The following is a 20,497-nucleotide window of genomic DNA, read 5'->3' on the forward strand; positions in this document are numbered from 1 at the left end:
AATTGGCTGCAGAAAAATAAAGGGCAACGGGTTTTGTCCGAGTAGCCTATGAGTGTGGCACCCCGAGTCCAGAGTGACAGGTGCTTTGGAGTTGATAAAATAGCTGGGGCGGCACCACTGCCTGGGTGAGGTCATCCGGGATGATGTAAACTATACGTCATTGGCAGGGCTAAATAAATCACACAGCAGGGCACAGATGTACCTTTTAAAAAGTTTAATTTTCCCCAAGCAATATAAAACAAAACACAGCAAAAAAATGCACGTAACATTGAGAAAACTGAAACAACATTTTGAGGGAATCATGAACACACACTACCTCTAAGGTGTTGAATGTAAAATCATAATTTCACTGACAGCTGAATGGATGTCCGTCTGTTGCACTGTGAAGCAGCATAAGCAATTTACAGACAAATTAAAATGCTGCTGTTAGGCCCAAATATTTTGTTAATTTGTCTCTTTAAAAAGAGAAATTCCCCATTACAATATTTGAAATTGCACAACTAGATACCAAACAACTGTCTCAAAAATATTGTACAAAAACGTGTTTCTTATGAGAAGACGAGAAGGGTCATAACCGCCTGTCAAAGGACAAGACACCTCCACTGCCTAACTCAACGCCGCCTCCTGTCTGGACTTCTGCTGCGTCTTCGTCCGCCAGTCCTGTGGGAAAAATACAGTTCAGTTACTGAGGAAAATCATATTAATTGGACGTTCTATTATTTTAAAAACCCAAATAATTTAGATCACACACACACCACTTATGTACAGATATATTAAATATCTAGCCTACATTGCAAACACCAGGGGCTGGGTAACAGAGCAGCAATAGATATAATAACATATTTAAAATGTACAATATTCTCTGAACATGAAGACTGACAAACATATAAACTGTTGAGTACACTCCCCTTACTGGGAAGTTACTGCTCCCACACACACACCACCCTCACCTCCTCTTGTTCTTGGGAGGCCCTCTGACAAATCCCCAGTCAACACTGATAGGCTGACCCATCATGTCCTGACCGTTGAGCCCTTCCATGGCTGCCTGGGCCTCTTTGTATGTCTCATACTCCACCAGTGCATATCCCTAGGAACAGTCATCAGGAGAGCGTGTCACTGCTTTGGAATTTGGTGGCTTTTCACAATTTAAATTTACAACACAGTACAGAAAACAAGGATACTGCTCACTCAATGATCTACGAATATTCTTTAGGCTAACTCAGCAGAGCTAGAACGAACACATTTTCAACCTCGCACAAAAACTAAACCAACACTATCAATTTTATGTCTCTGAAGCTTTGAAAAGATGACCAATAACATGAATGAGACTGTTGCTAAAATGTCTTAATCTTTAAACAGCCTGTAAAGACAAGGAACATTCTCTGTGCTGGACTGAGATGACTATGGAGAGCCAGTTACAGGGCAAAGACACTTTGTTTGCACTTTATATTCAAGGTAATGCTGCCACCTAGTGGCTCAGAGGAAAGCTGACACATACTGTTAAACTGGAGAGCAAACAATGTTTCTACTGGCATGTGCCATACAGCATTAAGGGAAAAGCAGATGCATTTAAACACTGCACATGTTTACAAAACCTCGGATATCTTTGATTTGACATAAACTAAAATTAGACTATTAAAATACCACATTTGTGTGTTCACAAACAGCAAATAACAAGTAGCACTGACAAAGTTTAGCTGTATAGAGAGGCGAAGTATCTTCCCTCCCTGTGGCCCACCATGGGACCTTATTTCGTAAAAAAGTATGTGCAATAGTTAAAAGCGAGAGACAACACATTTTTTGATCCTGTTTGAACTGCGCCACGAATCACACATATGATGTCTGTCAATTTAAAAGACAATTTAGAAAGTCAAGAAAGTCGCAGTTTGTTGTAAAACTGCTCAAGTATAAGACATATGCATAATGCATAATCAGACAGACTACACAAGTAGCGAAATTGACACCATAGCTTTTTCTCTCACTGAAGCCACAATGCCTGTGCGTTTCCTAACACAATATCGTCACACAAGCAACATGTCTTGCTCGTTCTTTTGCTTCCTGGCTGATAAAAACACCAGGGTTCTTATTTATAGAACAGTGCCAAAAAATATTTGACAACGTCTACAATCAGGCTTCTACCTCAACATCTGCGTCGCTTATTTCCCCATCTCCAAAATGTTCGTAAGCATGACTCAAAGTTTCTCCTCCCAAGTCTGTTTTTACGGATCACAACTTTTGCGTGGGAAGTGGCGTACACCTCTTTCAGGCCTTGTTTTGTGCGTATGCAATGTTTAGAAATGAGACCTCAGGAAACACACCAGGTAACGTAACGTTACATTTGGAACGTATCTAAGTTGCATAGCTAGCTGTGGCCGGTAACGTATATCGTGGCAAGAAGAGAGATGTAGTTCACTGAGCGGTTTCACACTAAATGGTATGATAACCTGCAACAAACTGCAACTTTTGTGACTTGCAAAATTATCTTTTATATTGGCAAACGTGTGTTTAACTCATGTCACAATTGAAACAGGATCAAAAAAGTCTCTCGCCATTAAGTGCATTTGGCTTTTGAACACACAACAAACGACTCTGTACATCAGCGAGGCAGGATGAAAACAAAACATGTTATTGTACTGTGATTTTTTTATAACTAAGATAATTTAAGAGGATATATGCAGCTTGACTTTCTCTCCAATTCATCATGTAAACGACAATCAGTGTGATTCAGACAAACTACTGCAACTGTTTAATTTTCTAGTCGAGTCTGTGTTATGATTGAACCTTCTCCTGCTGTAATTTTAGCTAAAGATTAAAAAAAGACATTTGGCTCATCAGATGGTTTTCTGTTTTAGCTTTGAACTTGTGCACTAGTTTGTGGTTTCACCATAAATGTTCAATCATTGACTTACTGACACTTACTGACAGGTGTTGTGTAAACATTCATGTCATATTCTTTTTATTTTTCATTTCATTTTCTCTTACTATGTTTATAATATTCACCAATACACCAAAGCAAATTCATTGTATTTGAAAACCTTCCTGGGAGTAACCCTGATTCTGAATGTGCTTTAAACCACCTTTTTTTCTTTTTCTTTTTTTTAAGAAAATTTAGGAAAAAATGACATCTTCCTTCTTAACTCATTCTTCGTTCATAAATCTAGATGCAATGACAGAGATTTTCCTACTCATGACGGGCTAATTCAATCAGCCCTCTCTTCACCTCACAGGAAGAGGGTGTGCGCGAAACCAGCAACCAAAATATAATTAAACCATGTTAAATCATATTATCCATCAGACTGACTCAATTGTCGTCAGAATTAGTCAGGAAAATGCAATTTGTTTTAAATGAAGCTCATATTCAATCAAGTCAACAAATGGAGTGTGCAGTGTACAATAATGGGCTTTTTTGCCTTGATTACAGCACATCTTTAGCAGGCCAACTACTGCGCTGCACGTCAGAATACTTTGTTCAGCTCCACAAGAAAGCTGGTTATTTTATATTAGAGCCATTTTGTATCCCATCGAATGCTTTCTGACATTTATTCAGCAGAAGAACAGCACATAAAGGTTAACATAAGTTGACCATCTATTGGATTGTTTGGAAACAAGGTGAGGTGTGCTTTGAATGAGTATGAATAACATTAGTAATCTATTAGAGCGAATCAAAGAAAAATAGAAGATAAACAGTAACAGGTTTGCATCGACTGACTGTAAACATCTTCCACGAAATGAAGGACACCTCAAAACTCAATGCCAATGATGCGTGGTTATCTGTCTCACCTTGAGGTAGCCTGTTCTGCGGTCAAGGTTGAGATGCAGGTTCTTAATTTCTCCAAACTCTGAAAACTTGTCATGGATGTCTTCCTCTGTGGCCTCTTCATGTACACCGGTCACAAACAGGATCCAGCCCTCCACAGCTGCAACAAGACAAAGACAAGTAAATGCATCAGGGGTCAAATAATAAACCAAGCAGCACTTTCAACGCTGTAAACTAAAACACAAGTAGAGTTATGATTAATAAAGCTCTCGTCATGCAAGATGTACAAATACACACTGGTCTAAGCAATATGCAGTCTGCTGAGCTCCAGTTTGTGCCTGTTATGTGGTAACATTAGATTTGAGTCACAGAGGTAAGATGCCATTTGTCCAAAAGCTCTTTTGAAAAATAGTCAAAAACTATTCCAACTATCTGGATTAAACAAACAACGTCCGATACATAATAAAACACATTTAAAAAAGATTTTGCTAGCCTGTTCTTCAAGCCACTCTCTTGCTATGTGCGCGTTTGTCATTGGTTGTTTTGTCCAACGCAAATACTGGTAAATTTTCCTGCTGCCAGACTAACAAAGGATTATCTTATCTTAAATATATAAATATGTTATTGTTAATGAAAATATCAAGTAAACAAAAGTAGCATTATTAAAAACACATGTAACTTATAATAAAACGTGTTTTGTTTATGTAGAAATTGAACTACAACAACATATATTTGTCATTTATGAGTACCTGGATAAGTTTAAGAGTTACAAACTAGGACAGGCTAAAAATCTTTTTGTTTACACAGCTGACAGAATATTTATCTAGGTGGTTGTTCACGTGTTCCAAAGTTTTAAAGCACTGTTGACAAATGGGAATTGGATTAAACAAAGCCAATGACAGGTGACAGAGGAATTTCATATATTGGTACTGTAAATTGTTGTTAGTTTACAATATGTGTAAACAACAGAAGAGGTTACAACTTGATAAATCACAGGGGTACATTAGGGTGACAAACGTGCAGCTTAGACTTTATTCTATTATGTTACATCTGAACTAAATTCAGGGTGTCTACAGATACAACCAAGTTAAAGGGAAATTTCAGTTTATTTCAACCCGTCTCCTATCGTCCTAAATTTGTTTCAAGTGACTAGTGACATAGAAATAATAGTTAGCATGTTAGCCGTTAGCCGTTAGCCTAGATACAGCCATAGCGTCAGACCTGTTAAAACTTAAGTGAACGGGCATCCTTTCAAGTGCAAAGTTAGTCCACTAAACAAGCTTTTTCCCCACAAAGACCGCCTCATATCGTTAGGATAAATGTCAGAGAACATATAGAAAACGACATGTAAACGTGTTGTCTTACCTTACCGGTGTGGTGCCATGTTTGTTGTTTACCATTTACACCACCGAGCTCCAGAGCTAAATCCTTCCAGCAGCCATTCCTCCTCTGTCGTCCTCTAACGTTACCTGTTGTGCCTCTCTCTCTCTCCTCCTCCATTCTTCAATTTCACAAAGCTCTTCGTCAGTGTATTCTGGCTCAAATAAATAAGGGCGGCCATCAAACTCTGCAAAATCAAATTCTTCCTCCACAACAGAGGAGGAATGGCTGCTGGAAGGATTTAGCTCTGGAGCTCGGTGGTGTAACGTTACCTGTGAATGCTGTGCCCCAGTGCCCACAGAAGAGGAATACCTCTGTTGCAAGGAATGGGAGCGGTTGCAGCCTTAGCTAAATGGTAAACAACAAACATGGCACCACACCGGTAAGGTAAGACAACACGTTTACATGTCGTTTTCTATATGTTCTCTGACATTTATCCTAACGATATGAGGCGGTCTTTGTGGAGAAAAAGCTTGTTTAGTGGACTAACTTTGCACTTCAAGGGTTGTCTGTTCAATTACGTTTTAACAGGTCTGACACTACGGCTGTATCTAGGCTAACGGCTAACATGCTAACTATTATTTCTATGTCACTAGTGACTTGAAACAAATTTAGGACGATAGGTGACGGGTTGAAATAAACCTAAATTTCCCTTTCAACTCACTTTCAAGACCTTTTTTATGCCACCTTATATGAAATTTAAGACCAAATCTGCAATGGAAATACACGTTTTACATATATGTGTGCATATACATATACACACTGATTTGAGTTCAAAATGAACAGTAAGGAAAAATGACAACAAGTGAGTATGTTAAAGTTTAAGTGCTGTCATAAGTGCTATTTATTACTGCAATATTCAAAGAAATACCCCGTGAACAAAATCGTTTTCTTAGATCTATCTAATGATTGTTTACCATCATTGGGTCTGTCAGCCTGGAGACATTTTCACAGTAATGTGATGTAAAAATATTTAAGATCCATCAAATCTGAATTTGCGACAACATGAGACATTTTAAGGCCTTGTATTAAAAAAAATTTAAGACATTTTAAGGAGCTGTAGACAACCTGTAAATTGCCTTTTAACATGAACTACAACACTTACATCTCTGAGGGCCTGGCTCGTCCCCGTCCTGCTCCACAGTATCATAGGCATCATCTTTGATTCTGGACCTGGCTCCTTCCTCTGGAAACAGCACGACAGGAACATATTAGACTCAACACTGCTAACTAGCCTACCAAATTACACTATAAACTTCAATAACGTTAGATTGCATGAACCAGTATCACAGTATTGGCATCTCACCTGAACCAAAGCCTCGTCCTTTCCTCTTCTTGGCTTTCTCCTTCAGCTTGTGGATGCTCTCTGTGGGAGGAAAGATGAACAAGTCAAAATGTGTGCATGCTGCTACATCTTTATTCTGATTGACAACTCTGTCCATTCACATACAGGCTGCCTTCTACTTTAACTGAATTTAAACTCTGTGGATGGATTACTGTAGTTACCCTAAAAGTAACACAAAAGCGACAGCAAAACTTTTTATATGTATATTAAAATAACGTTAATGTCATTTGAAGTTCTGGGCACTTTTGTTAGTGTATCTTGCTACCAATGTTAGCCGTTAACTTAGCTTTGGTTGGGCACTCAGATAGCATGCTAACAGCGGCTAAAAACACGCTGTGTGTGCTCAAAGTTTTATCTTAAACTAAGAGATATATTTAAACAAACGTGTTTTGAAAATGTGGCTTTCGAAGTTTGGACTAACTGCGACATAGCGAGCTCACAAAAAGCTTTGGTTTGAATGAACCTCTGGTGCGCTGTTAGCTTCATATTAGCTTGTTAGCATCTCTCAGGCCCGCTACCACGCAGTTAGCGTTTGTAGCATTTACAGCCGCGGCCGTTTTCAGGTAAACCTTAATATTTACACATCGTTTGAACGCCGGGGTTGTTGAGCATCTGCCTCGACAGGATATAAGCATTATTATTACCGTCACCATCCTCATCCATAGGAAAGTCCTCGCCTCCCGCTTCATGAAGGTCCAACACGTCCGCCATGATGTCTGTGTGTGTACGCGGCTGGCCAGCGCAAAGTGCGTACGCAAAGAGAGCTAACAGGTCGGCGCGTGTTGCCAGGTTACGTAAAAGTAAGTAACCACAATGAATGTTTATTGAACTGCAAATCAGATCTGCTTATATTCAGAGGTGGATAGAGTAGCCAAATATTGTACTCAAGTAAGAGTACTGATACTTTAGAACAATATTACTCAAGTAAAAGTAAAAAGTAGTCATCCAAATAATTACTTGAGTAAGAGTAAAAGAGTATTTGGTGAAAAAACTACTCAAGTACTGAGTAACGTCTGATTTATTTGTAAAATAAGAACATGAACGTAATCAATCAATCAAAAATAATAATCTGCAAATTCATGTATTTTAAACGATAACCCTTTAACTAAAACAAAAATAAATTAAATCTTTACAAACATAACATAAATCAAGGCACAAGAAACACAAATATATTCTTATATATACTGTACATATATATATATGTAATTATGTACTCAGAGGTGGGTAGAGTAGCCAAATATTGTACTCAAGTAAGAGTATTGTTGCTTTAAAACAATATAACTCAAGTAAAAGTAAAAAGTATTTTGCATTAAAACTACTCTGAAAAGTACAATTTATCCAAAAAGTTACTCAAGTAAATGTAACTGAGTAAATGTAACTAGTTACTACCCACCTCTGCTTATATTTCTCTGCTTATTATAAATATACCCAAAACAACACAGCAAGCAGTCAAGCTGAATACCTTTTATTTTTAAAACTTATTTTATACTTTGAGTTTTGTTTCCAAAGTCACCAGATTTGAGGTACTTTTACTTTAGGGACTGTACTTAATTTCTGCTGTGTGCAATTCAGCAGATTTGGGTGCATGACATCACATCACAGTGCACACATAAACCTTAGTGTACACAACAGTGGTAGCAGCAGTCAAAATATCACCATCTTCACTTTAAAAACGTAACCTTTGATGATTAAAAGTTAAAAAACAAAGTTGGAAAAAGCCTTTGTCGTGCATGCGGGAGTGAATTATTATTTATCTATTTATTTATTTATTTTAACAGGCTCTGGTCAGTGCAAACAGCCTCTTTTAAGCTCAGATGTGATAACATTTCCTGATGGAAGCACTTGTCGTACATCATATGTCCAAGGCCTGTCAACATTTGAAAACTACAGCTTTTTTTGTTTTAAACATGCTTTTTAAACCCATTTGCAGGTTTCGGGGTTCTGAATATAATCAAAATATATACAAAAACAACAATTTAAACTTGAATTTCCCTCCCCTATTTAATTAAAAAATAAAAGTCCCTTCTAGTGCTCAAAAATTACTTTAAGTGCCTCCCCTGTTTTGCACCACCCCTCCCCCCTCTCATAAGTAACGAACAGTCCCTTACTTGAGTCTTTTCTTTTCTACTTCTACTCCACTACATTTATCCTACAGCTTTAGTTATATATTTTTTTAATTTCTGCTCACATATTATTTAAAAATGTACAAGTATAACTAATAATCGATTAAATAAAAAATAACCTTAATAAAAATAACCTTAAAGTAGACTAATTTAATGGAGAACATATTCAGCAGATGAAACCATAATGAAAATAATCATACACAAAATAGTTAAAAATGAGCTGCACCTCAACCAACTACAACAGCAAATCCTGCTTTTACATTAAAGTCCTGCTTTTGCATTAATACATGACTAATAATAATTTGATGATCTAATATGGACATTACATCATAGGACATTTTCCTACATTAAGTACTTTAACTTCTAAAACCTTAAGTACATTTTTTCTTATTATATTCACATACTTTTGCCTGAGCAAAAGATCTGAATACTCCTCCCCTTACTGCTAAAAACCCATTCAGAACCACCACTACTTTGCTTTATGTCAGAGTGTTTATTTGGCCTAGAAGTGAGAAGGTGGTTGAATTTGTGTCGACTTACGCACCTCTCAAATCAACACAGGTAATTGGATGACTCAGGATCCCCAGGGTTGGGTCCTTATGTCACTAAGGCTCACTAAGTATTTTTTGACTTCCAGACCTGCCACATATTCTAATGCAGGGGTGCCAAACATACGGCCTGTGGGTCGTATTTTTCCACACTGGCCCACTCAGTGACTTTGCTATGTGTAGAAATTGCAGAGAAGTCATTAATTCCACTTTTTCAATTAAATGCACCACGATTCCTGTTTGTCCAAATGAACCAGTTGCTATTTCTTCACAGAGGTACACAGGAAGCCAGTGTGCTCAGTTTGCTCCCATCATCTTTCAGTGGTTCAGGACAACTAAGAACAGAGAGGATAAATGAATTGTTTGGCAGGTTTGAGGAAGGAAAGCTAAAGAAAGCTGGAAAATCGACAGTGTTACTACCTGTAACTTTACTTCTTTACACTAACAGAGAGGGACACATTTGGGTGCTTTGTTATTCACAGGTTACTATGCAGTGGTTTTACTGGTCCGGCCAACTTGAGATCAAACTGGGCTCTATGCGGCCTCTAAACTAAAATGAGGTCGACACCCCTGTTTTCATGGTTCCACATATTGTTGAAGTGTTTCACATGACCAGCAGAGGGCTCTCATGCATCCACAAACGCTCTCTGTCCATGTGTTGAGGCCTGAAGCTGCATCTTGTTGAAACTCAAGAGGACTGTTAGTTAGTTTATCACCATCTGGTGGTAAATTGGATCAGACTGCAGTGGAGACAGACAGATGAGCGTGGTATTTTAAAACATGACGTAAAGATGTGCTGACAATGTCCTGTGACAGACTGTATCTCAAATATTCAAACCTTAAATTCAACAGAAACAATGCAAATTGCTTTGTGGATGCAATACAAAGCCTTTCACCTTTCACATAACTGAGAGGGGGAAGAAGTCTGTTCCTGTCTACACATCGGGCCGGGTGCTCTGATTAGTTTCAATATCTGTGCCAGACAGTACCACAACAATAGTTTGGGGAGTCCTGAGGGTTTTGTTGCAGTCTTGGCATCAAGAATACTTGTTGAAGCTGGAGTCAGGATGTGAAAAGTATGAGTCATGTCTTATCTTCCAGACAATGGCTGATGAGGGCTAACGACGTGCACACTGCAAAGATTAAGGCGACAAACACTCAGTGACTGACTGTCGGCTTGGTGTGGGCCAGGGCCTTTAGAGAGGCCTCTCAGGTGTAGGAAAATTAATGTGACTACTGATAGCGCAGGAATAATTGCAGGTATTTTTTAGTGACAATTTTGTTTTGCCCTACATCTATGGTCTGAAGATCAAGGCAGTGAACGTTTGCTTGAAGTCACAGATTCAAATGGGAAAAATTCAGTGTAAACACAGGGTGCCAGAGTTCACCTCCCACTTTGCAATTTCAAGTAACTGCTCTTTCAATTCCTCACAGTGTTGCCATCTAGTTGCCAATGTCAGAGGGACTTCATCTCAAAGCTTCACCAGACGAATCCCTTTAAGGTTGGGGCGTAAAAAAGGACCAGTTGCCTGCTCTGCTTGACCTGTTGCTACTGGAAACAACACAATACAAGCAAAAACACGGACTGACAGATGAATAATAGAAACATGAATCAGCGCTGCACATGCAGCAGAGGTACAGAATGTGCAACATGTCATGCCACGGGTCCATGAAGTGAACTCTGTGTAGATAACCGCGTTAGCTGACGATAATCCCACCCCAGAGATAACCATTTAGAAGAGGTATGTCGCCTGAGTGTTGCAGTTTGACGCAATATGACAAATATCTCAGGTAGCGTGGTGATTTATTTCAGCTCTTGTTAATGATCTTCCAAAGGAATTAACATTATAAAAAATAAATAACAAGGCATTAAATTAAAATTAAAAAAATACATAGACCGAAAAAGCTGAAGCTTAACCTTTTATCACAGCTACACTTTATACACAGCACAGTCTCTTACTACTAGGTTTAGATTACACACACACACACACACAAAATTTCCAAACCATTTCATACACAATAATAATGATGCCTCTGTTAGCAGGAAACTGTATTATCACAAGCCTTACATTGGTGTAATGCAAAGGAAAGATAACAGCTGACCTGAACTTTAATCTTTTGGGTGTAAACTCACATGTAAGCATGAAAACTTGCACAGTCCATTGTGACATCTCTGATCTGACGTGACTATATGTACTGATGTATTTATTGTAGTTACATTCTCATACTTACAGCCTCAGCATGGTGACGATATATATTTCATTTTAATATTATGATTTTTATATCTTAAGCACCAGTGGTAAAGAAGGTAGCATAATGCACACTTTATTTTTATTTAATGCACATTTCATTCCTACTTTATTTCATTTATTGCTCTATATTTACACATTTCTTTCTCATAATTCTCTGTTCTTTACATCGGAGCAACTGTAACGAAGTATTTCTGATTCTGAATCCATCAAACAATTCAGTGGCAGGATATTTTTCTTTATGTCTCTCCACATCCAATGGAAACTCAGCTGTATTTAGTTTAAAATCACCATCTATTGTTGAGTTATTTCGACCTCAGTGCTCCTGTCAAACAAAGCACTCTGGCTTTAGCTATGTGACTCTGCTGCAACGACATTATCACTGTTCACTACACCTTTTAAAGACTAAATCCAAGATGGCACACAAATCACTGCAAAGCACACTGCAGACGTGTAAACACTGCAAAGTTAAAACAAGCAACATTTTCTTGAGAGGTTTTTCATGTTTAAAAGTCTGCTGAAGATGTGAGATTTTCTTTGAAATAGCTTAATTATACTCATTATTCCCCGACAAGACCTGAGGTACAACATCAAGAGGTGAAAACAGAAGGATAAGTAGGTTGCCATAGTGACACCGCAGACACACAATGCCCAACCTTGCCTACAGCTGTAACAATAACCCAACACAATATGTTGTAAGCACAAAGAAAGGGATTACAAACACAATGCATGCGCACACAAAAGAGTTTAACCAGTGAGGACAGTCAGAGGGGCCCCTGTATTGTATGTGATGACACACGTGTGAACTGCGGTATCTTCTGCTGTATCTCCAGTGATGAGGTTATCAGGAGCTCCTCGGCCTGCTGTAAATTGTTGCATACAACTGCTGATAGGACCAGGTGACAAAGGCTCAGTCAGCACGACTGAGTACCTCTGTCTCATCAACTGAAAGCTCTGTTACAGAAGATAGCAATGTGTGAATTAACCCTCGTCATCATCGAGGAATAGGGCACCACAAAAAAAGATAAATGACACGTTATTTAAAAGTTAATAACTCATAAACACACAAAAAAAACATTAATTTGCCCAGAAAATGTCTGAAGTTTGTGTCGCTCACACTTTTCATGGTTTCATTTTGCACCTTTTTTCTTTCTTTACTGACTTTACCTAAAATGTTTTATACCTGTGCAGTGGTGGAAGAAGTAGGGAGAGTAGGGCTGTATGAAGTTCTTATCCATAGACCATATATTACACACAGTAAATGTCAGTCGGTATGCCCCCCGTTTGAAGAAGCAGGCGATGTGCTGCTGTAGAGGGGTATGACAGCAACAAGGCATATTTTAACCACCTAAATAAAGTCCCACCCAAAAAAAAAAATCTATATCCATTTCAGTGTTTGCTATATTTAGAATATATCCACTGCTTTACTTTAATGTCAGTGATTTTCAACTCAAAACTGAAGCTGTGATATCGCTCTCTTCAAAGCCAGACTCCATTGAGAAAAACAGTGATTTAACACTGCTGAACACAGGAGCTGCTGGTCTACCACTGCCTCGATCAGGTAGTTAGATAGTAGTATTGTGTGACTTTGGCTATTAAAAAGATTAGTTTGGATTCACCAAAGTCTCACAATAAGACAAACTAACCAACTGACTGATGCAGCGGTTAACCAGCAGCTCCTGTGATCAGTGAGCTTAAATTAATGTTTTTGTCAATGGAGTCTGGTGGCTTTGACGAGAGCATATGTGGCTAAGTGAAGCTGTTCACAGCTTCCCCGTCAAAACGGGCTGTGCCAAAAAAAAGTTAAAGCAATGAAAATACTCTCAATATTGCAGACACTTAAACTGATATAGATGTTTTAGGTGGCTAAAATACATTTTATTGCTGACCCCATCCACAGCAGTACATTGCTCAGCTTTTGTGTCAGACTCCAGCCTGCTTCTCCAAACTGTGGGAAGCCGATTGCCATTCACTGTAGGCTATGTAACACACTGTCTATGGATAATTACCCCATAAAACCCCATTTAAAAAAAATAAAAACTATCCCTTTAAGTAAAAGCGCCAATACTTCACAAGTCCTGCAATTAAAATTTGACTCAGGTACAGAGTCAAAAATATTTTATTGATACCTGGGGGGAAATACGAAATGTTACAGTTACTCCTATAATGTATGAGAAATTTTTAAAAAGAAAAAAAAGAAGAAGTACACAAAAACAAAATGTGCATTATGCCACAATATATAAAACGATACATACATATAAATATTAAAATAATAAATGTGTTGCATGAGAAATAAAATCATGAGCAGCAAAATGCATCAAATTATTAAAGTTTCAAAAAGTATCAAAAGTAAAAGTCCTCATAATGCGGGCAAAATAATCCCCGTCAGATTGTTAATGCTGATGTATTAATATGTACGCAGCATTTTCGTTGCAGCTTGTTGAAGTAAAGCTAAATGTTGCATCTTTATATACTCTTTAATAGTTTAATTTATAATAAAAAATATATTATTAAGAAATAATCTGTTGTGTAAGTGGAGTAAAAAGTAAAATAATTTACAGATTTAATATTTAAAGATGTTTAAAGTGACCTGAAAAGTATACTTGAATACAGTTCCTCTGATCTCTCTCACACACACACACTCAAAGGTGTGGACTTTGTGTCTTCCCTGTGACTGCTATCAGGCATCAAGGTTCAGGTCACCTCTTTACGTTGGAGGTGATTAAATTGTGATTAGCAGTGATTAACTCACCGTCTGGAGCTATTTAAGCCTCTGACTCTCTGACTGAAGGCACCGTTAGGTCCGAGAACCCCAGGAGTAAAGGTACGTCTGTCCTGCTTTACTTTGGTGTTTCTTATTCTTTGTGTGGCTGCAGACAAACACATGTTGCTCATATATTTGTGAGAAACATGTTGACTTAAATTTCTCACATTACCAGACAGTTCTGTTCTTGCTGCTTTACACTATTCTTATTATCGTCTCTGCTCCTTTCAGTGTCATCTAAATTATTATTTCACTTCTTCCAGGTTGGTCTTGCTCATCTGCAGCCATGAAATTCTCCCTCGTTGCCGCTGTTGTCCTTGTGCTGGCTGTTGCCCACGGTAAGACATATTTTCACTGTGTTCTAATTTATGAATTTATGAAAGATGACATACAGACGATTAAACAGTGATACTCAAATCTGGCCCCCAGTAGGATGCCGGGTGGCCCCCCGAACCATTCTCTAATTAAAGGGGAAAATACACTGATTCACAGTGGGGATTTTTTTGCTTTTTTCAGGCTGCACGATATGAAAAAGAATATATTGCAATTATTTTGACAGATATTGTGATTGTGGTTTGAGTCAGTTTTAGTGGGAGTGGTAATTTTAGAATTTCATACTAATTGAGAAAATATAAAAACGATAATGGGACTTTTTCTGGGGTCTGTGCCAAACAACCAGGTTTCCTTATGTCTGGAATATGATTTGTAGGCATGATATCTCTGTAGCATCACAATGCTTCATTTATAATAATATGCCGTGACATATTTTATCTTAATTAATCAAAGAATTGGAGCTCCTGTGATTTGGATAATACTACAATTAACTGTGCAGCTCTACTTTTAATATAAATAAGGTGCCAGAGTGCATAAAAAGCATTAAAATAGAGCATGTTTATAGAATTAAGTGTCAAGGTGGATCCTCTGGACCCCCGACAGAGTTTGGGATAAGCCCCAAATGTCCTCAAATCCTAGAAATGCCCTGCAACTGGCCCCTGGCCTCCTGCCATTTTATAAAAGTTAGGTATCCTTGCGATAAAACATGTAAACGTGACTTAACTCTGAATATCTGCTTCATCTTCTGCGCATCAAAACCTTTTTTCTTTGACTTTAAAGCAGTTAAAATCTTAATTTTAACCTCACCACACTGCATTTTAGAATATACAGTAGGTCATAAACATTTTTTAAAAAAGGTGAGACCTCAAACAGTCATACTGTGTGTGTGCTCTGTGAGGAAATTACGGCGTTACTGTTCATGTTACTGTCTTCAGGTCCTGCAGCGTATATGTTTCAGTAAGATCTAGTGGGTTCAGTTAAAGAACAATAAACGTGTGTTTCACAGGCACTCAGGCCGGGTCACTGGTGAAGCGTGACGCCGAGTCCGACATGGACAAGATCACCAGGCTCATCAACGACATGTCCGCCAGCATCACCAGCGCCACCCAGGACATGGTGGAGAAGGTGAAGACCATGGAGGTGGCCAACCAGGCCCAGTAAGTATCTTTCACATTGTTTAATCTTTTGTCTGGATGCAGCAACTTCTCTCTCACTGTGTGGATCCAAAGATTTAAAACAATTGTTCCTCTGAGTGTTAGCAGCAGGTTTGATCAGGCATTCAGGGAAATGCTTCAAGAATAAACTCTAAATGTAATGGCCAGCGTTAAGTGTTAACATGACTGTGTGACAGCTAAATTGTTCTTAGAACAATATAGTCAAAATGGCACATGGAAGTTCCAGAAGTGTAAATTTCCCTTCTGTGAATTAGACTCTATTATTTTTTTAACTTAATTCTACTAGCTGTGCACTGACACACAGAATACAGGGTTATTCTTTTGAGTTTACAGAAAACCTCGTGTAACTGAGAAAAAACAGCTCTAAAATCACTGAATGTGTCAATTTTCAGTCACAAAAATCATATTTATGATGGAAAATTACACATAAAACATGAGGCTAAATGCTCACCACCTCTTTTGATGGTAAAAAGCTTGTGTATGAGATAAAACCCACATTATTTTGACCCATAACCTGCACTGAATACATGCATTAATACACACAGTACACACCAGAACGGCTGTTTCTCATGACAGAATAACACACTTAAACATTTTTTAGTTCATTTTCTTTATTAAAACACGATTGCAGCGACTAACAGACTTCCAACTTCCTGCCGCAGGACTTACATGGAGGACAGCAGGGCCAAGATCCAGCCCCTGGTTGAGAAGGTCCAGGCCGAGGCCGCCAAGCTGCAGGAGCAGGTCAAGCCCTTCATCACCAACATCGAGGATCAGATCAGGCCCATGACTGACAACTTCAACGCTCAGGTCAGGCCTCTCACCGACAACTTCCACGCCCAGGTGAAGCCTCTCACCGACATGATGGAGAAGTTCTTCCAGCAGGTGATGGACCAGACCAAGGCTCTGATGCCCCCCCAGTAAAGCATTCTGATGGTCTGTTCCAGCTGCGTTAACACCCTCAGCGGCAGAATGCATCACTGGTGTTTGTCTGACATGCTCCTGTGTCTTTAATTTATTTGAGATGTAATGCTTGAATGTCATCATTAAAGGGGTTTGAAAGTCACTCTTGAGCTGACGTGTTCTTTATTTTGACGTATACGAGTAAATATTTGAGATTAATTTACGGACAGCCAAAGGGCGAGCAATCAAGCTGAAATGAAATGTACTGTAGCAGAATCTGATGAGAGTTACTCAGTGAGGTGGAGGTCGATATCAACATTACCTCTGACCTTTGGGTCATTGGTGTTTTCCATCATTCATGGTTCAATATTCTGAAGTACAGGCTGGGGTCCAGCCTACAGTATGGATAAGATCAGGCTGATGGATGTATTGATTGAAACCAATCATTAACCGAATACACAATCAGAATGATAACCAGAACAAATCTGACCGTGTAAAAGCCGAGCAACTTTTGCTGCATTTATATTTTTAATCACAACCTTTAAGCTTGCAGGGAAAGAAAATACAAGCGCTTAAAAAATAAATAAATAAATAAATAAACAGATTAACAACTGATGAATTTGTGTTTTTAATTTACCATTTGCTCAATCAATATCACAAATACCTCACATTCAGTTCATTCTCTGTTAACAAAAGCATTCCTAACAAACCTCGCCGAGAGCAATTTACCTCAGGAATAACAAAAGCATAGACGACAATTATATTTGAAACACAATTTAAACAATGCGGTCATTGTTGTGAGGTAAATTTGTTTTGACAAATTACTTCACAGCAAATTTGTCTGTTGTTTCTTACCAGTTGTATTCTGCCTCTTTTTGTGTGCTGCCACCTCGTCCACACAGAAGGGACAGAAATTACCACGAGCTGCAGATGTGAGCACATTTAAGTGAAGCTGAAATGATTAATTGGAAATAAGTTAAACATTCTGAAACCAAAACGAAATGATCCGTTAACGAATGTTCATGCTGAAGAGGAATTAGATTTCTCTCAGTCCAATCAGGGGCGATTTATCAAGGGCGCAGGTTTCATTTCAACACTGAGAGAGACACATATGAACTAAAGGGTTTGGGCATCCCTTAATTTCCTACATTCTGGTGAATTTCCATGCACTAATTTGTGGCTTTTCTGCATGAATTTATGGTGTAAATGTCTAATTTTGTCAAGATTAAAGTCTTCTGCTGCTTTAATGTTTTTACTGGGTGAGAAAAATGTTCTAAATATTCAAGGGGACGTGTTTCCTGCATCCCGCCTGCGATCTACACTTCTGCAAATTGTATACTTTAAATTATTTTTTTGGAATATTAAACCTACTTAAAAACGTGTGCCTTTAAACACTTGATGCAGGATTTTCACCCAAAACTGTGCGACCTCTCCCTGTTAAAGATAAATTGGCTTCTTCTGGCTGGTGTGCACAACAGTAACTGGAGCACTTTACTATGCAACCACCCAAAATTTTAAGAGACATTTCACAGACTGGGCTCGAGTTCAAGCTTGTGCCTCAAAGCAGTGAGGGAGACAATGACTTGTTGTCAGTTTAACCACAAAACAACAAAATCACTAGTCTTCCATGCTGCTGTGGACGTCCTCACGCAGACGGCGAAGGTTTATCTTTCTCTTTCAAATAACTGTGCAGTATTTTTCCAGATACACTCTTTGGCATTTTGTTTCGAGGCCATTTAAATGAGCCAGTAAAATCGTTACAGTAGGATATACTCCTACATTAGCTCACTCAATAGAATACATAGTAATTTAACAACAGCATTATTCCCTCTGTCACTGCATTCTCCTTCCAGTTCTGTTGCCAAGCTACGTGCCATACTCAAGGTGGCCTCCTTGAGCTAATGTATGATCGTGTGGAGATGAGGGAGGGCTGAAGGAGCTTTTGACAAAACCTCCGCGGCTCTCCTTCAAACCAAACTTTCTTCAGCACTCTCAAACCTGCCGGTTGAAGGCCAGAGAGTGTTTGTCACAGACGGGGCTGGCAGTCCTGAGCGGCCTTCTCCTTGTGCCGGTAGAGATTAAATGAATCGGTTGGCAGCCTGTCAAGAAACCATCTGTGAAAGTGCTCAAACTCGTGCTCGAAAGGAAAAACACTTACACGAACAAGTTCCCCTGCGCAGGTTATTATTTCAATTACTGCAATTATCTCTGTGCGACTACTTCATTATCTTTCACCTACCATTTTTCATATTTGAAAACAGGAATCGTAAAGCAATCATCCTGCATCTGCATCTACTGCTGTTGGATATTTAGCTCCCCTTTGCTTTTACATCGCAGCAACAAACATACATTTCTATCTGTGTGTTGCGGCATCATAAACTCGCTCACAACTTGCAGGTTCTGTACCTTGAAACATGGAAGCAAGAGTTTTGTGTGAACCTGTGGAAGGTTCAGTGTGTTCTCAGAGGAAGGACGAGGCCGAGGGATGGATCAGGGTAGAAGGAGGGCCAGAGGTTGGCGTTGGGGTTATCTGCCAGGTGTGCTCCAAGGCTCAGTACAGCCGGTGACAACCCTGCACGCTGGAACAGAGACAAAACACACGAGCTGTCGTTCAGTCACTGTGGTGTGTTTCCACGTACTGACATCAGTGTTAATGAGTTCAGTGTCAGTTTGATTCAGCTGTCAGTCAGTGAAGCTGCTGCAAAAGAGAAGCTGAAGAGAAAGGAGGCTGTGAGCGAGTTAATATCCACTTCAGCATTTTAAAGCTTAAAGCAGTATTTAATTATATTTCACAACAGAATAATGTGACACATTGCAGTTAAAAGTAGAGCTGCAACAATTAGTTGATAGAAAATGGAGCTGTCTGCAACTTGCAATTGCAATATCACGTTGAAATATTTTAATAATCACTCATTCTCTCATTCTTCAACAAAAAGACAAAAATGTGATGTTTCCAAGTCGTCAAATTTGAGAATATGCTGCTTTTCTTGGTCTTACATTATAACAAATTGAATATTTTGGATGTTTTTTAACATTTGACAACTTCACTGTGTGCTCCATGACATTAAGATGAGCATCTCTCAGCCTTAGTTGAAAGAAAAAGCAGCACATAAGAGACTGCAAGAAATACATAGTATTATTTAAACATAATTAAACAATAGGAACAGTTACACAGTGAAAAAAGGATTTTTCTTTTCATTTTCCATCTGATTTAATTGATTACTTTTTGGACGAAGCAACAGCAGGCTACAAAAACTCATTATTTCTTTACGCTTTGTATTTTTTTTGCCACAAATTCCATAATCCAGCTCCTCCTGAGCTCTCACAACCCCCGAAACTGAAAACTGCTGCATTAATTTAACATTTCTCCTGCTTACATGTCCTGCACTCAGTTCCACATTGTCAATAACAGTATACAGGCTCCAGGTGAGGTCAATAATGATCAATAATTTAACCTTAATAACAGTGTTTTGGACATGTGAAGTCAGCTTTTGAGGGAAGACGTGCAGTCAGTTGTTTCTCACTGGCACTTTGCCATTTTGTTAATGTGTTAGCTGGACACATAGTGATGGACACACACAGTGTAACAGTGATGGACACACACAGTATTCACAAATCGTTTTCACACATTAGATGCTTGATTTATATAATAAAAAGCACTTTAGTTTTAGGGGTTATACCAACACGTCACCCTATATATTTGAATTATTACGTACTTATGTCGTAAAGTTACATGCAACATATCACAAGTAGGAAAGGGCTGTCTGTGTCAGGTTTATCTCATCGCCTTCATACACGAGTATTATTCTTCTTATTCTTCAATTCTATCAGATAAAACACATTTTCGTTCTCGTAACAGTGAGTAATTATTTCTGCGTTCACAGAAATAAAAGAACAATTTCTGCAGAATTTCATTGTGT

The 20,497-nt window shown here is 38.6% G+C and overlaps 2 protein-coding genes across 2 annotated transcripts; one reads left to right on the forward strand and one right to left on the reverse strand.

Annotated features, from left to right (window-relative positions):
• Positions 1–199: 199 nt before the first annotated feature.
• Positions 200–7,226, reverse strand: rbm8a (RNA binding motif protein 8A). The gene is made up of 6 exons (XM_050046299.1): positions 7,127–7,226; positions 6,444–6,503; positions 6,243–6,323; positions 3,781–3,917; positions 951–1,087; positions 200–660 (listed from the first exon to the last, which is right to left on the reverse strand). Exons 1-6 carry the CDS (start codon positions 7,191–7,193, stop codon positions 612–614), a joined length of 531 nt encoding a protein of 176 aa, XP_049902256.1. The 5' UTR covers positions 7,194–7,226; the 3' UTR covers positions 200–611.
• Positions 7,227–14,142: 6,916 nt separating this feature from the next.
• afp4 (antifreeze protein type IV) lies at positions 14,143–16,740 on the forward strand. The gene is made up of 4 exons (XM_050046300.1): positions 14,143–14,226; positions 14,430–14,504; positions 15,506–15,656; positions 16,337–16,740. Exons 2-4 carry the CDS (start codon positions 14,453–14,455, stop codon positions 16,596–16,598), a joined length of 465 nt encoding a protein of 154 aa, XP_049902257.1. The 5' UTR covers positions 14,143–14,226; positions 14,430–14,452; the 3' UTR covers positions 16,599–16,740.
• Positions 16,741–20,497: the final 3,757 nt, after the last annotated feature.

This window comes from Epinephelus moara, chromosome 6 (assembly GCF_006386435.1).
Source record: "Epinephelus moara isolate mb chromosome 6, YSFRI_EMoa_1.0, whole genome shotgun sequence".
Lineage (NCBI taxonomy): Eukaryota > Metazoa > Chordata > Actinopteri > Perciformes > Serranidae > Epinephelus > Epinephelus moara.